This window comes from Choloepus didactylus, chromosome 7 (genome assembly GCF_015220235.1).
Source record: "Choloepus didactylus isolate mChoDid1 chromosome 7, mChoDid1.pri, whole genome shotgun sequence".
Classification (NCBI taxonomy): domain Eukaryota; kingdom Metazoa; phylum Chordata; class Mammalia; order Pilosa; family Megalonychidae; genus Choloepus; species Choloepus didactylus.
In genome coordinates, this window is record NC_051313.1 from 30,912,193 (window position 1) to 30,930,659 (window position 18,467).

At 36.4% G+C, this 18,467-nt stretch overlaps 1 protein-coding gene across 2 annotated transcripts in view; it reads left to right on the top strand.

The window, feature by feature from the left end:
• Positions 1–18,467, top strand: part of CEP85L (centrosomal protein 85 like) — a 220,053-nt gene that overhangs the window by 149,006 nt on the left and 52,580 nt on the right. For both annotated transcript variants that reach the window (XM_037842152.1, XM_037842153.1), the window contains exons 5-6: positions 4,248–4,365; positions 12,749–12,928. In XM_037842152.1, the coding sequence (XP_037698080.1) occupies positions 4,248–4,365; positions 12,749–12,928 (298 nt within the window). The remainder of the gene's footprint in view (positions 1–4,247; positions 4,366–12,748; positions 12,929–18,467) is intronic.

Sequence of the window (18,467 nt, forward strand, 5' to 3'; positions counted from 1 at the left end):
ACACAAGTAATGTGCACAAGAGGAGGAAATCAAGAGAAAAATTCCGTTTACAATAGCAACCAAAAGAATCAAATATTTAGCAATAAACTTAACCAAGTCCACAAAAGACCTTTACATAGAAAACTATAAGCAACTGCTAAAAGAAATCGAGCAGGGCCTAAAACAATGGAAGAACATACCATGTTCATGGACTGAATGACTAAATATAGTTGAGATCGCAGTTTTACCTAAACTGATTTATAGGTTCAATGCAATACCAATTAAAATCCCAACAACTTACTTTACAGAAATAGAAAAACCAATAACCAAATTTATTTGGAATGGCAAGGTGCCCCGAATAGCCAAAAATTTCTTGAGGAAGAAGAACAAAGTGGGAGGTCTCATACTACCTGACTTTGAAACATATTACAAAGTTACAGTGCTCAAAACAGCATGGTACTGGCATAAGGATAGATATACCGACCAGTGGAATCGAATTGAGTGTTCAGAAGTAGACCCTTGCATCTACGGACAGTTGATCTTTGATAAGGCAGTCAAGCCAAAGAAACTGGGACAGAGCAGCCTCTTCAGTAAATGGTGTTTGGAGAACTGGATATCCATTTCCAAAAGAATGAAAGAGGACTCCTGTCTCACACCTTATACAAAAATTAACTCAAAATGGATCAAAGACCTAAACATTAGCACCAAGACCATAAGACTCGTAGAAGAAAATGTAGGGCAATAACTTCAAAATCTTGTGATAGGAGGTGGTTTCCTAGACCTCACACCCAAGGTGCAAGCAACCAAAGAACAAATAGACAAATGGGATCTCCTCAAAATTAAACACTTTTGTACATCAAAGAACTTTGTCAGAAAAGTAAAAAGGCAACCTACGCAATGGAAGATGATATTTGGAAACCACATAGCAGATAAGGGTTTAATATGCTGAATATATAAAGGGATCCTACAACTCAGCAACAGAAAGACAAACAATCCAATTAAAAAATGGGCAGAAGACATGGACAGACACTTTTCTGAAGAGGAAATACAAATGGCTCAAAAACATATGAAAAAATGCTCAACTTCACTGGCTATTAGGGAAATGCAAATCAAAACCACAATGAGATATCATCTCACACCTACCAGAATGGCCATAATCCAGGAGAACAGAAAATTACAAGTGCTGGAGAGGATGTGGAGAAAGAGGCACACTTACTCATTGTTGGTGGGAATGTAGAATGGTGCAACCACTCTGGAAGACAGTGTGGTGGTTCTTCAGGAAGCTAAGTATAGATTTGCCATATGACCCAGCTTTTCCACTGCTAGGTATATACTCAGAGGAACTGAAACTTAAGGCACAAACAGACATTTGTATACCTATATTTAGTGTCTTGACATTGTCCCATGGCTCACTGATGCTCTGGGTTTTTGTTTGTCTTTTTTTCTCTTTGTGTTTCTTTTTGGGTAGTTTCTGTTGCTTTGTCTTTTAAGCTCAGTCATCTTTTCTACTGCAATATCTAATCTGCCTTTAATTCCATATAGTGTATTTGTTATGCCTTCCATGTATCTACTTGTGTTCAGTCTTTTCTCTAGCACCTTGAGCATATGGAACACAGTTAAATTAACTGTTTTAATGTCCTTGTCTCCTAGTTCTATCACCTATGTCAATTCTGACTCAGTTTTAGTTGATTGGTTTTTCTCCTTCTTATGGGTTATATTATTCTTCTTTGCATGCCTGGGTAATTTTTGATTGAATGCCAGACATTATGAATTTTAACTTGTTTTGAGTGCCACATTTGTTTGTATTCCTGAACGTATTCCTGAATTTTGTTCTGATAAGTGATTAAGTTACTTTAAAACAATTTGATCTTTTTTGTTCTTGTTTTTCAGTTTTTTTAGATGGCACCAAAGCTGTTTATTCTGGGGTTAATTTTTTTCTCCACTGCTGAGGCAAGACACAGGGTTTCTCAACTTCAGTACTTTTGACTCTTGAATCAGATAATTCTTCGTTGTGGAGGTCTGTTGTATTCATTATGGATATTTAGCAGTCTCTCCCTGCTAGATTGCCCCAGTTGTGGCAATCAAAAATATTTCCAGTTGTTGCCAGATGTTCCCAGGGTTTAACCTTACCCCTGTTGAGGACCACTGCTAACCTGTGCCGTGTCAATCATGAGATTTTCCTCTCTGTTTGATTAGGAGCTGGCACTATACCAGGTCTTGTGTGAGTTTTAGGCATTGTCCCCTCTAATCTTTTTGGTTGGTCCTGTGCCTTTGGTAGTTTCCTCATGCACGTGCATTAATTGGTACCCAATGGAATAATAAAGAATGACCCTCTCCAGAACTCCTGAGTATTGCCTGTTTGTCTCTCTTCTCTCCATTGCTCTGCCCTGCAAATTCTAGATCCTTTGATTTCTCTAGATATCCAGCTTTGTCTCTTCAACTCAGGGTGACTGCCTTCCCTGTGTTGGGAGTTGAAAACTTCCTCCCAGCAGTAAGCTGGGGTGATCAGTCGTCGGGCTCATCTGAGAGATGTTTTCCATCTCTTTAGAGATCACTGTTCTTCATCATTTGATGTGCAATATCTTAAGAGCCCTTGTGTTTCTTATATTTTGTTCATTTTTTAATTGTTTCAGTTGAGAGGACAACACTGGTTCTTATTATTGTCTCTTGTTTAGAAGAGGAAGTTTTCTTTTCTTTGTAAAGCTTTGAACTAATTGGAAAATGTCATCTGACTAATCTCTCCCAATGAACCTATTTCCTATGTTATGTTTTCTAAGTGAATTTTCTTGAAGTATAGTGTTTTAGTTTGCTAAAGTTGCAGAAATGCTGTTTACTAAAAATGGGTTGGCTCTTACAATGGGGATTTATTAACCTACAAGCTTACAGTTCTGATGCTGTGAAAATGTCCAAATCAAGGCATCATCAAGACGGTAACTGGACTCTGAAGACAGTCTTTCTGTGATTCTCAGCTCCTCTGTCACTTGGCCAGGCACATGGTGGGTCTGCTGGTCTCTCCCTTCTCTCCTGGGTTTTGTTGCTTTCAGCTCTGGCTTCTCCATCTGTGGCTTCGTTTCTCACGTCTGTGTCTTTTTCTCTGTTTTCTGTGTCTGTTTTTTGCCCTCAGGAGGACTCCACTAAGAGAATTTAAACCCACCTGGAGCAGGCCTCAACTGAAATAACCTAATCAAAAAGTCCCACCCACAAAAGGTTTCCACCCACAGGAATGGATTAGCTTTAAGAATGTGATGTTGATTTTCTGGAGTACATACAGCTTCAAACCATCACATATAGCATATTTAAAATACATGTATATATTGCCCTAAGGAGAGCTCTTTAATGTAGTCCGCAGTATAGCTTGTTTCAAAAGTTACTTTGAAAATAATTTCAGAAAACATCAAGCTATTTTTTTCCCATACTTGCCCTCATTCTTTAAAGGTTCTCTCTCCTGCATAACCTTATTATAAAACTTGTTATTAAATTTTTGAAGATTAGAGATCATATATATAAAGCTCTTAGTATGATGCCTGCACATAACAGTTTTCAAATATATGAAGATACATATTCACAGAAGTTAAATAACTTGCTTAAGGTAAGCTATGAGCTGCCGAAGCAGAATTTGAACTTCAGTGTGCCTGATTCCTGACATGAGGCTATATTGCTAAATGAAATTGTCTGAGCTATTCAAAGATGCAAAGATATGTCACTTAGTGAGTTCTCCCTTATTGGTGATGTTTATATGCAGACTGTGCAATCTGGGATTTAATAGAGAAGATGTAGGCACACAATGGTAATCAGACTAGATGATCTTTATAAAATTCCTTCTACTCCTGACAAGATTCTCAAAATCTTCAATTGGTATTAAACGTTGAGCAGAGTTTAGATGAATGAAAATAATAATTTTAGGGTAAAGATATTCCTGGCTGAAGACAAAATACTTATTATAAGTTAGGTAACAACAAGAAAGAAAGCAAAGCATGATTTTGTTAGAATCTAAGAAGTGTATTCTGTAATGGACTAAATTTATGTTCTATAAAATTCCAGAGGTACTATACAATATAAATAAAATCTTACTGCATTCTGCATATCTTATAGTTCTGTGGTTTTAAAAAATTCCTTACTATTAAGATTGATAATACTTTTAATTTTTATATCAAATTATGAAAATATTAAATGTTCTAATCATCGCTATGATTGCAACAAATTTACATGAAGACTATCTCCTAGAAAAGCATTTTCTATATAACATGACTTCCGTTTATGTATTACAGGCAGAAGCAACAAATCACCCACCTACATGAGAGGATAAGGGATAATGAATTACGAGCACAACATGCCATGTTAGGACATTATGTAAATTGTGATGATTCTTATATGACTAGTTTGCAGGTAAGACCACAGAAGACTTTGTAATTGTTGTTTTCTTAGTAAAGCATGGGTTAATAATATGCTTAGTTTTGGAAAAAAGTTAATTAATTTTTGAATTGATAATGCATTCATATAGTTCATATTTATATAGGTAGTAAAAAATATCCAACTACTATCTTCTGTCTGTCCAACTCACACCCCTTCCCCACACAGAGCGGAACTACTGTTGTTAGCTTCTAGTGTATCCTTCCAGCTTATGCATACCACAAACAAATATAAATTTATTTTATCCCCCCACTTTCACAACAAGTATCAGAAAATATACTTTATCCTGTACTTTTTCTTTATAGTATATATAAATCTTTCATTTATATATACTATATATATATAAGAGAGAGAGGAGATAGAGAAAAGAGAGGGAGAGAGGAAGAAAGAGGAAGATAGAAACGAGAGGGAGAGAGGAGAGAGGAGGAAGATATATAAGAGAGAGATGAAGAGAGAAACTGATTGATATAGATAGATATAGAGATAAAGGATATAGATATAAAGATAGATATATATATAAATTATATATATATATTATTATATATATATAAAATTATATAAACTTATATAAATATAAAATTATATATATATATAAATTATATATATATAAATTATATATATATAAATTATATATATATATATTATTATTATATATATATATTATATATATATATTTATAGTATATATAAATCTTTCATTTGCTTTTATAGCTGCGTGGTATTCCAATGTATGGGGATAGCATAATTTATTTAACCTGTCCTTTAGTTTTATTTAACCTAAAACTTAACTTGTCAAAATTTGGGTTGTTTCCAGTTTAGGCCCATTATAATTAATGCTGTGGAGAATAGTTTTTTATAAACATTGTTTTGCTCTATGTGCAAGTATTTTTTTTTTTTTTTTTCAAGTCAAGGGCTTGACTTATTAAGTAGTGGGTTCCTATCTTGTCTTAATATATATTCTATCCCAAGCTGAATGGTCAGTTTCTTAACATTATCTTCACATTGTACAAGTATTTTTGTACTTTAAATTTCCAGAAGTGAAATTTCTCAGGTTGTATGAGTTTATAATTTTTATTAATATTGTCAAATTGTCATCCAAGAGAGCTTATTCCAATCTTTAGCTCCTACCAGGAGTGTTTAAGACTTCCTCCCCTGAGCCATGCCATCAGTTATTTTATCACACTTTGTGGTTTTTTGCGTTTTTGTTAGGTTTACATAAAGTTAGGGAGGCAGTTATATGCATGTTGTTTTAATATGTATTTCTTTTAAGAGTGATGTTGAGTTTCTTTTTTTTATATTTCATCCCTATTCCTATTTCTTCATCTATTTCTTCATCTCTGAATTGTCTTTTCTTATCTATCGCTTATGTTTCTGTTAGGTTTTGAGTTTTTGCTTATCCATTTTAGGAACCCTTTGTGTATGAAGGAGATTAGCTTTTTGCCTGTGATTTTATTTCCAAATGTATTTTCTCAAATTGTCATACTCTTTTCTTTCCATTTACATCATTCTGTTTCTTTTTCCATCATCAAGTCTTTCTGATTTTAAGGAGTATTTTATAAATGAGTACCACCTTTACAAACAAGTCCATTCAACAAAAGTTATGAAACATCTACTGTGCCAAATGCTAGGGCCACAAAAGTGAAGAGCAGTTCTTCCTTCATGGATCTAAAAACCTAAAGAAGGAGATCATAAAGAAAAGCACATTTATCCGTTCCTTCAGAAATTGTGTTCACTATGGGTGAGGAAATGTTGAGACCATAGGAATATAAATGTGAATGAGATTGGTTTTGCCTTCAAGGAGTATAAAGTCTAATGGGAATAGAGACATAGGATCTATGAGGCTTTATAACAAAATTTAATGGGTACAGAGACAAGATCTGTGAGGCCTCATAACAAAATTCATATGGCTAGAAGGACTAGTTTTCCCAATTAGTGCTCTTCTTTTTAAAGAGTTTTCCTTAAATTTCGTCTGTATGTTTTTCTATATGAACTTTAAAAATTGGCTTGTTTATTTCTAAAAAGAAAAAAAAAAACTATTGGCATTTTTATTGGGATCAAAAGAGACAGGATTGATGACTTTATTATGGTATATACTTCTATTTGTGTGAAGTTTTTTGTTCGTTTGTCCTTTTCATTAAGGTTCTTTATTAGTAGAATTTAAAAAAGTGATTTTAAGTGAAATTTACCCCTCCATTATATTTTCAAACATGTTTTGTTTATAAATGTTAAAGGTATTGTTATCTGTATATTGAAAATATCGAGAGATCAAATAGCTAACAAACTTACCTGAGGCTGAGGCATTGGACATAGAGATTCCAGTTTTTTTTTTGTTTTATTACTAATACATCAAAACACATTATTGTTTGGTCTCATCTAAGAGTTCCTGTCACATGATAGCAAGGTTCTATGGTCCTGAGATTAATAGTGCACAGGTTTTTGAAGGTGGTATTTATATGCTATATAAATTTGCTTTGATAACAATATTTTTAGCATAACCATTAAATTTCTCCTTGTAATTCTTCTTTCTGAATAATGGTTTTGCTTGAATTATACAACTATTGTTATACCACCAAAAGCATGTAAGATATTGTGTCATTGAAAACTGCAGAAACATTTTTTGGATACAGCACCAGGCCAGTAGAGGGCTCCCCCAGTCTGCAGACACAGGTAAAAAAATATTTGGAAGAATATGGAAAAAGGTCTGCTAACAATATTAGAATGATTTAAAATCATGTTGGGAATTAAAATATGGTGGAGAAGTTTGATTTTAAATATAAGGGCAATTCATAAAAGGTAGTTCAAGGAAAAATCTAAGTACTAAATAGATATGATAAATCTATTCGTTAGATAGCTGATAAAATGGCAAGGATTAGCAGAAACAACAAATACAATAAAAGTTTTCTTTAGCAAAGGGATTTTTACCTAGGACCTAGGAACAACTTTTTTTATGCATAACATTTTGTATATGCATACTTTTCTGGTCCATAACTTGTTCATCCTAATTCCATAGCACAGTAAACAAAGAAAATGATACGTTAAAAGTATGTTCTAGATTAAATAAAATAAGTTTGTGAAATAAAAATAATTTTTTTTGTGAATTTATAGACCAAAAAACTTATTTTTGAAGTTACTTCCATTTACCTATTAAAAACTGACCACTCTTTGATAAAATGACCTGAGAAGTGGACATCTCTAGGTCTTATAGGTAGAAAATGAGTACTGGGTTTTTATCCTAAAATACAAAATTTCCTAGATTGTTTTGGTAGTAGAATCGGTAGAACCAAAGAATGGTTTGTACTTATGATACCTTATACCAAAATTCCAACCTCTGGTTAACAAGCCTTTATGGTAGAGCAAAATGTAACAGATCCTTTTCCCTTTTGTTGTCTGAGAAAGAAAAAGTTCTCTTCATCCATGTACTTGTGAACATTGGAAGGATCAAGTGAATAATATTTCATCTTAGACACCATTCATTCTTATTTAAGCTTCATTAATGCATCATTCCTTTTTTTTCTTTTAATTTTATCTGTTTTCTCTCCCTTTATATCATTTTATCTGTTTCTTTTTTCCTTCAGCCTTTTTTCTACCACCAAGTCCTTTTGATTCTGAGTATTTTATAAATGAGTCCCACCTCTACAAATGAGCCTTGTTCAAGAAAACAATTATTAAACATTTGCTGTGCTGAATGCTGGGGCCACAAAAGATCCTTTATGGATCTCAGAATCCACAGAGGGAGACATACAGGAAAACACATTTATCCATTTCTTCAAAAATTATTTGTATTCACTGTTTAGGCCCAGGGAGTATAAACGTGAATGAGATTGTTTTTTTCCTTAAGGAGTGTACTGTCTCATGGGGAACACAAACAACAAGCAATAGCAGTATGTTAGAAGTGCCCAAAGGAGTTAGATACAAAGTGCTAGGCCAGCACCTACTAAGAACACAAAAACCAGTCTTCCAGAGGTCAGATCAGGCTTCCTATAGGATGGACTAATCTGAGAACCTGATGAACTAAAGAATTGAGCCAGGTAAAGGGTGTGGTGGATTGTGTGTGAGGCATAGTGTACAACATGTGAAGAGGCCCAAAGGGAAGAAAGGAGATTATGTATTTGGAAAACCACAGATTATTCTGTGTGGGTGAAGTGTAAAATGAGAGAAGGGGTAGTGGTGAGAGATCAGGTTTAAGAGGTAAGCAGGGGCCAGGTGGTAGTCAACACCTAAGAAGAAAGGGGCCCATTTGTTCAGGTTTGCTTAGGATAATTCCTGTTTATGCCTGTTGGACTAGTGTAATTATTAATGGCAACCTCTTTTACTCTGCAGAGTATCCTAGTTTGGTTGATTAATTATATGGTTATGCTACTTGTAAGCTTTTCAGTTGTTTGAAAAACAAAGGGGTGTACAATGTGGCAGGCGACATAATAGTTCTGCTCTTCTGGCATAAAGTTAAGGATACGTACTCTTGCAAAACAGTAAGGAGTGCTCATTGAGGAGAGCCTCACTGAGCTATATTTTTAAAATGACTAGGAAGTTGGTAGGCAAGTAGCTGGGTGGGGTGGAGGCAGGGTTGGGAATTGAAAGAATAGTGGGGAAGGCATTCTAGGCCAAGAAAATAGCATGTATAGACAATGAGTTGTGCTAGAGCATGGAATGCTTAGAAATTGAAAATAGAGTAAAATCCTACTGCGTTGCAAAAGTGGGATCAAAAAGATTCAATTGCTTGAGTTGTTGAAGTGTAGTTTATTATATGACTAGTCCAAGGAGTTTTGGAGAGTTGTGAGAGAAAAGGCTGAAGAGGTAGGTAGATCCTGAAAGGTGTTGTGAGCCATGTAAAGAAACCTGAAATCTTTAAAGTTAGGCAGAACAGAGCCAGTAAAGGATATTAAGTATGGGAGAAATGTGAAATAAGATTAAATTTTAAACGTTTTAGTCCGGTGGCATAATAGAGACTAGATTAAAGAGGCAGTGAAGCCAGTCAGGAGTCTGTTTCAGCAGTTCAGAAGTTAAATGAGTGCCTGAATTAAAGCAGTGGTAGTCAAGATGAGAGGAAGAGCATTTATTAAACACCTATGTGATAAGTATGGTAAATGGGCTAGACTTAGTGACTTTTTTTAAAGTGGTAAGAGGGAGAATGATTTCTTTGTTTCAGATGGGGATGCCAATTGATTTTTAGCATCATTGACCAAAACAGGGACTGTATCAGGAACAGATTTGGAAGAGAAAAATGAGTTAAGCTTATGCATTGTAAATTTGGGGCTGAGATGAAGAATGAGGCTGGTATTCATGGCAACAGGTCTGAGCCAGAGATAAGAGATTTAGGAGTCTTCAGTCTATGCTGGTGGCTGTGGGAGCCGGAAGCCTTGGGCATGATGAGGTCTTCGGGTGGAGTGTGTGCAGAGGGAAGACATTGGGGGACTCAAGACTAAAGGCAGAGAACAGCCTTATTTGAGAAGGTAGGAAAAGAACACAACTTGTGAAGGCGCATGGGGGAATTGTCGTAGAAATGAAGGGAAGAAAGACTCTCCAGAGGGAGGGAGTGCTTATTAAAAGCTGAAAAGATCCTATTGAGGGTAGGAGTTAAAACTGTCTGCCTTCAGACTTATTTCTGTGTGATTAATTTCATCTCTAACTTCAACTGAGTTTATTATGCTACAAAACACCTTTCTGTCCTGCAGATTTGCTCATACAGGGTTGGTAAACAGGAGGATGAAGTCAGTATATTTTTGAAGTCTCATTGGTTTATATATGTTGTTGTTGTGTCTTTTTTTTTTTTTTTAACAGACAAGGGGAATTAGAATAGTAGAAGTAAAATTATAATCTTTGGCAAGCAAGGGAAAAGAAGGCTGCAACTCACCTATGTGAAGCCTGTATTGGCAGCAGAAGCTCTTTCTGCTGCATTAAAAAAAAAAAAAATTATAAAAAAGTGCCTCCACTTGGAGTGTGCTTCCTTGAGAAGGGGCACTCCCTGCTTTAGTGCTCAGTCCATGGCGGGTCATACTACCTCCTACCCATCTGAATGGCAAGCCCTGTAGTGCAGAGTTCTTCCTTTTATCATCTCAACACCCACTAGACCTGATCTAATTAAAGTCACTCCAGCATTTTGACTCCATGTGTGTGTGTGTGTGGCTTGTTAATATCATCAACTGTGTTTCCCTGCCCAGAGGGTCCAAGATATCTCTGTCACTGTTCTCATTAGTTGCTCTGGTTACAAAGGTGCATAGGTTTTAAGCAGACTGTCCCTAATCCTATTTTTTTTCCCATAAGTCCTATTATTTTTAGTGTCCAGTTTTGCAGAGGTTTTCCAGGGATGTCTACATTGCATTATAATAGAAATATTCCTGAATTCCAGATCCACCTCTTTACCTGCCTCATGCTCATTCTACTTGTAGGTTCAGCTGGCATCTCAATATTAATAGGCTCTAATTGTAATTAAGTACATATGCTTAAATCTGTTCTCTTATATGGCCTTCTTACTTTTGCTCAGAATATTATCAACTTTCCTGTTACCCAGACTCAATCTCAAACCTTGGTTATCTTTAACATTCCTTGTTCTCTCATGTCTTCAAAAATTTTTCCCTCAATACTGTTTGTGGAGTTTCCACACTGCTCTTAGTATTCTAGTTCAGCTCTTCATTGCTTTTCAGCTAGACTATTAGTTTCTTAAGATGGTGCTCCATATCCATTCTCAATATCCTCCAGTTCATCCTGCTGCTACCAGTTTTCTCACCTTTATTTTAGGATTCTCTTGTCGTTTTTCTCTTTCTTTCCTCTTTCACCTTCCCTCTCCCTTTCATCAAAACTTGAGAGTCAAGGGACTGAGATAAATGCCATAGAATACAGAGATTCACAAATTAGAGTTCACAGCCATCTCAGATCGTGTTACTCTCTTGTTCTAAAATCATTACCAGCTCCCTATTTTGTACAAATTCAGGTTGAACTCTGAACCTTGAGATTCCACAACATGTCCCCAAACTGGGTTTTCAAATTTACCTTTTTATAACCTGTGCTTTGTACAGAGACGGATATTTCCATTTCTTTGTATATACTCCATCTTTTACTTTTACTTAATGTTTGTTTCTATATGCCTTTCTTCCTTTCTTCATCTGTCTGCCAGAATCATCCTTACTTTTAAAAATCTGTCTCAAAAGGCATCTTTCCAGTAAAGTTTTCCTCATTCTTCCAATTTCATCTTCATTTATCCTTCCTCCTGCCACCCCCATCAGTTTGTACTTAGAGGGCCTTTCTTTGGCTACCATATTGTGTCCTTTATTATAATTACTTAAGAATTTCTCTTATGCCTCTGATTAGAATTTATATTGATAAGGGTAGTCGGAGTCTGTTATCTTTGAAATATCCTGCAAGTGATAAATGCTATTTATACAGTTACTGAATTGCATCTCCATATTTTGGGAATGTATCAGTTCTTCAAGGCCTAGTTCAAATACACTTCTCTAGAGCCTTTCCATAGCTACTATGCATACAGCTATCCTCTTTTGTTGTATTTTTTTGACACTTCCATTAGACTAGTGGGACCTTGTTTTATTAACTGTAGAGCCCCCAACACCCAGCTAAGTGCCTAACATATGTACTCATCCAAATAGTTGTTGAATAAATGGAAAAATATTCTATTTCTGTGCTTTCACGGTATTTTTTGGTTATCCTTATAGTACTTACCGCATTCCAATTTTTTTGAAGAAATATTTGTATTTACCCCCCTCCCCTTCCAGGTTGTAACCCTATTGGGGGGAGGGGGGGATCTAGTCTGCCTTTCCTACAAAGCCTTGCTCATGGTAAGCAATAATGCATTCATTCAGCAACTATTTTTTGAGTTATTACTTTGTAGCAGGCACTTTCTAGGCAATAGGATATAAGAGCAACTAAGACTTGAAAAAATCTGACTTCATGGACTTTACTTTTCATTTTGGGAAATACTCTTATTAATGGAAATTATCGTCTGTGGGAAGGTTTTTGTTCATTTCCCTAGAACTTTGAATTTTGTATAATGAATTCATATAATGTACTATCTGCATTATATTTTTTCACTAAAAACAGCAGCCATTTGTTAAGCTTCTGCTATGTGCTAGGAACTTTACCTACTTTATCTCTGTTCTTTCAAACAACATGGCAAAGATGTAGGCTCTATTATTTTTGTTATAGATGAGAAAAGTGAGGCTTGGGGGTGGTAAGTAATTTGATTTAATCACAGTCACATAGCTAGCAAGCATAACTAGTAAGAGCTGGCATTTAAACCAGGGTCTGTCTGTTGATGAAGCCTGTACTCTTTGCACTATACCTCACTTCCAATTTCTTTTATTTGAAGTAAACTTTTAAAGACGTATGTGCTTGTTTTTCTTTCCCAATAGCCACAGTATGAGAACACTTCACTCCAGGCTCCATTTTCTGATCAATCCATGTCCCATTCCCAGCAAGAAGAGCTTGAGCAAAAACTCGCTTCTGCTGAGAAAGAGGTTTTACAGCTCAATGAGTTTCTCAGACAAAGAATAAGCCAATCTAGTGAAGAGAAGAAGAAACTGGAGGAAAAGGTAGTATTTTTAATAAAGTTGCATGAAGTCACCAACATTCCTTCAACCAGTAATTATTTGTCTGTCATCTATTCTGTGCCAGGTGCCATACCAGGTTAATATATAAATTTATATTGATGTGATTAGTTTTGTTATAACTTCTAGAAACCCTGTGCTGTAAACAAAAATCCAAGGATATTATTGATGGATAAAAAGATTCCTGTATATTTTATCTTTGTAACTAATAATGAAACCTTTTTCAAGTCAGTTGCCTACGCTGAGATGTAGCATTGCATTCTTTTCCTTTGGGACCTCTAATTCCCTGTTTTTTTAATCACACTGGACATGAAAGATTGGTAAATGAAAAGAGCTGCTCTTTATTTCATGAGCACAACTTCAAGTTGCTTAAGCTGAAATCCCTGATTCAGAATAAATAGCTAAAAGCCAAATACACACACAAGACACACACACAAAACACACACACACGGATCTTTATATTTTGGGGGACGCTTTAAACTTCATTGAAGTATTTTCATGAATTTTGTCTCAGTCCTCTTTAACATAAAGATCGAGTAGAAAACACGCTAGCCTTGATTTACTGAAAAGCAAAGTGAGTGTGTGTGTGTGAGAATTGAAATTTTTTGTCTTCTGAAACTGCCAAAAATTTTACGTGTTCTGTTTTTCTCAGCTGTATGATATCTTTTATCTTGGCTAATTTTAAAATATCTTAAGTGCTTCTTTCTTGTTTCTGTTCTCTGTTTTTGTGTGTGTGCTTTATACAGCACCACAATCCTGAAAGAACTCATGAAATAGCCATTGGTGTCATACAGACATGGGAGGAATTAAAATATCCCCTCTCATGAGACTTGTTAATTAAGACATAGTGATGAAAATTATGACAATTCAGTGGATAAAATTTTTTAAATTATTGTTTTATCTAAGTTTTTCTCATCTTTTATTATACCTGGCATCCAATCAATTTTTATACACCTACTACTTATTTGGTATCTCCTACGTGGATGTCTCATAGGCATTTTAGACTTTTCATGTCTAAAATGCCATTCTTTTTTTTTTTCTTCCCTTTTCCCTTTCTCAACTCAGTTGTACTGAGATACATTCACACACCCTACAACCATCCACAGTGTACAACCAGCCGTTCACAGCACCACCACATAGCCGCGCATCCACCACCAAAATCAATCCCTGAACACCCTCACCACTCCAAAAAAAAGAGACAAGAATAAAAATACAAGTAAAGAACACCCACAACATCCCATATCCCCCTTCTCCGTTATTCTTTTAATTCTTGTTCCCTTCTTTCTACCCATCTGCCCACACACTGGGGCAAAGGGAGCATGAGCCACAAGATCCCCGCTATCATACAGTCACACTGTGCAAACCACACAGCCACACAATAATCCTCAAAAATCAAGGCCTCTGAGCCACAGTTCAACAGCCCCATGCATCTCCTTCCAGCCACTCCAACACACTAAAAACTAAAAAGAGATATCTACACAACAGACAAGAGCAACCTCCAAAATGACCCCTCGACTCCACCTAAAGTCTCTCAGCCACTGAAACTCTGTCTTGCCTCACCTCTGCTGCCTGTCTTGGTCAAGAAGACTCCCACAATCCCATGATGCCAGGTCCAGGCCCATCCCCAGGAGCCAGGTCCCACGTTGCCAGGGAGATCCACACCCCTGGGAGTCATGCCTCATGCAGCAGGGAGAGCAGTGAGTCCACCCACCAAGTGGGCCCAGAGAGAGAGAGGCCACACCTGAGCAACAAAGCCACAACTACAAGTAGGCCTAGCCTCTCCTCTGCAGCAACAAGCCTCACAAGAGCATGCCCCAAGATCGAGGGCTCGGTCCTCCAAACTGGAAGTTCCCAGTGCTTGCAAGAACATTAGCAGTTCCCCAGGCGGGGAAGTTCAACACTTCCACATAAAATGCCATTATGACTGCTTTGCTCTTCTCAAAAAAACACAAAATTTTCATTGCTATATATTCAGTTACTCATGCTAGAAACTGCTAAGTCCAGTCAAGCTTGTCTCCCAAATGTGTATATCATCTGTCCAACACCACCATCCTGGTCCAAGTCACCATCTTTTGTTACGACTTTTGTAATAGCCTCTTCACTGGTAACTGAATCCATTCTTTTGCTCTGCCTGTCTACTCCCCTGTTTCTTCTTTTGTTTTGTTGTTATTCTTTGTACTTTTGTATTTTTTAAATTGAAGTTTTATTTACATACAATAAAGTGTACATACAGATCTTGGGGGTTCAGTGTGGTAAGTATTGCCAGTAGTATATATAACCACCACCCCAAATAAGATAACAAAACATTTCCATCACCCCAAAAAGTTCTCTTCTGTCTCTTTCCAGTCAATCTCTGCCTCTTCCCCAAAACATTTTTTTTTTTTAATTTTTATCAGTATAGATTAGTTTTGACTCTTCTTGGACTTCATATAAATGGATTCATACTTCTGACAGGTTTCTTTCACTCAATATCTTTTGAGATTTATTCATATTGTTGCATGTACAGAGGCAATAAACATTTTCATTGCCTCTGTAAGCTTGTAATGAAGACCATTATTGTTTCCTGTACTTGCTTAAAACATATTGATGCTATTCCATTGTCTTTGAAATAATCAAATTCTTCCCCATTGTCTGAAAGACCCTGCCTGATTATACAGCTGTTCCAGTTTGCTACGCTGCTCAAAGCAGGTACCATGAAATGTGTTGGTTTTTACAATGAGAATTTATTAGCTCTTACAAGCTTACAGATCTGAGGCAATGCAAATGTTCAAGTCAGGGCCTTATCAAGATGATACCTTCTTTCCACAGACCGGCTGCCGACGATCCTGAACTCCTCTGGTACATGGCAAGGCACATAGCAGCATCTGCTGGTTTCTCCCTTCTCTTCTGGGTTTCCTTGATTTCACCTTCTTGCTTCTGTGTGTCTCTGTCTGTAGAGGTCTCAAGTAATAGGATTAAGGCCTACCCTGAATGAGGGGGTCATATCTTAAGTTAAGGTCCTACTCACCCAAAGATCCTACTTAGAATGGGTCCACAGGCACAGGAATGGATTAACTTTAAGAACATAGACTTTTCAGGGTACATAACAGCTTCAAACCATCACAACAGCGTTAGGCTCTGCCAATTACCACCTGGTACACTGTGTCTTACAATGCCTCAAACAGGTCAGGCTTTATTTCTTGTATCCTGTGTCTTCTTTGCCTGGTTAAGTACTTGGCTCCCTTCTCCTCCCACTCCACAGTCACCTACTCACTTTTTCAAGTTTCAGCTTAAATGTCTTCCCCTCTACTCATTCTTTCATATGCATTTTCTCATTTAACTCTAGTCTTCATAAAATACTATGAAGTATACATTCTCTACCTCCATTTTTTAAAAACAAGGTAACTGAGGCTCTGAGAGAAATTAAGTAATTTTTCCAGACTCATAGCTAGTAATCATTAAAAAGCTGGGAGAAAATTCAAAATAATTTAATTCGACAGCTGATGCTTTAGTTCTAATACTAATGATTTATAAAAAACATTTAGAGGAAAAAATTTTCTCACTAATCTATTTTGTTCTAATAATTGCATTTAAAATAAAGAAAAAATTTGTTTGTAAGCATCTTCTAAAACATGACCCTCCTGTTGCCATCTAGGAATGATCTCAGTATTGCATAATACCTCCTTGAGAGGAAGAACTTAGCCTTTTATAAATACAATAGGGAAGATTTATTTATGATTCTTCTTTTACCTGAAGATAATTACTGGAGTTCAGACTACAGTAACCTCTGTTTATCTGAAACAACACAAAACTTGGAAGTTAAAAAAACAATAACAACAAAATTTCTCATCACTGAGCAGGGCTGGAAAAACCCCAAACCCAGTGATCAACATTAACAGATGTTTTCCAATAGGAGAGTATGGGCAGAGATTTGTCGGGGCAGCAAGCTTGACTTGACAGCAAAGAAGACTGTTGGCCAACCAAAAGAAAAAGAAGAAAACTAGGAGAACTATTCCAATAGCTGCTTTTTGAGTGTATCATCATGTCACAGGACGCTTAACTTGGTAAATTAGGGAGCATTTGCTAAAAAGAGGCCATATAGTTAGCTTTACTTCTGCAGTTTAGAAAGTCATTTGCTAAGTCTGGAGCAGGTTTGGTTGATGAGGAATCCAGGAACAGCTGGTTGCTAGAGAATTTCAGGGAATCTGGTCATAAGTAGTGTGGAAGAATTGAGAGAACATTGGCTTTTAGTCAGATGATCTATGTTTAATCTTAATTCTGTCCCTGTGACTTTTAGTGAAGTCACTAAAGATCTCTGGGCCTCCAAGTTGAAAGGTGAAATCACTGCCCTCCCCACTACATGGGATCAGACACCCAGGGGAGTGAATCTCCCTGGCAACGTGGAATATGACTCCCGGGGAGGAATGTAGACTCGGCATCGTGGGATGGAGAACATCTTCTTGACCAAAAGGGGGATGTGAAAGGAAATGAAATAAGCTTGAGTGGCAGAGATTCCAAAAGGAGCCGAGAGGTCACTCTGGTGGGCACTCTCATGCACAATTTAGACAACCCTTTTTAGGTTCTAAAGAATTGGGGTAGCTGTGGTGGATACCTGAAACTATCAAACTACAACCCAGAACCCATGAATCTCGAAGACAATTGTATAAAAATGTAGCTTATGAGGGGTGACAATGGGATTGGGAAAGCCATAAGGACCACACTCCCCTTTGTCTAGTTTATGGATGGATGAGTAGAAAAATAGGGGAAGGAAACAAACAAACAAACAGACAAAGGTACCCAGTGTTCTTTTTTACTTCAGTTGCTCTTTTTCACTTTAATTATTATTCTTGTTACTTTTGTGTGTGTGTGCTAATGAAGGTGTCGGATTGATTTAGGTGATGAATGTACAACTATGTAATGGTACTGTGAGCAATAGAATGTACGATTTGTTTTGTATGACTGTGTGGTACGTGAATATATCTCAATAAAATGAAGATAAAAAAAAAATCTCTGGGCCTCATATTTAAAAAGGGAATTGTTATCATATGGTCTTTCAGGTTACCACCAGTGCCAAGAGTCAGTAAGTTTATCCATTCTGAGTGATCATAATCACAGATTAAATTATGACAAACACAAGCTCATTCACCTTTATTCCTAAGAAAGCCCCCCAGAATAATAGGATTTGCCTGTTTACCATTGTAGCTCCTGATCCAAGGTAGTAAATGGATCCTAATGTTATCAATGGAATGAGTAGATGAAATGAGATTCATTTTTCCAATTGAAGTTGTTTTAATAAAAGTTGTTATTCATTGGACCTGAAAGAAATTAGACAAGGCATAAAAGAAACTAGGTTATGGACAAATGTTAGCTTTAATAAAATTTGAAAGAGTTATCCATTATACTGCTAATTACTGCCACTTACTTCCCTGGTAAGTATGAGAAAAAGCAGTAAAAATATTTTAGAAGCGGCATAGTTTCTGAAAGAGCATTAGCTGATTGGAAGATTGGTAATTTAAGGTAAACCTGAATGTGGGGTTAAAAGTCT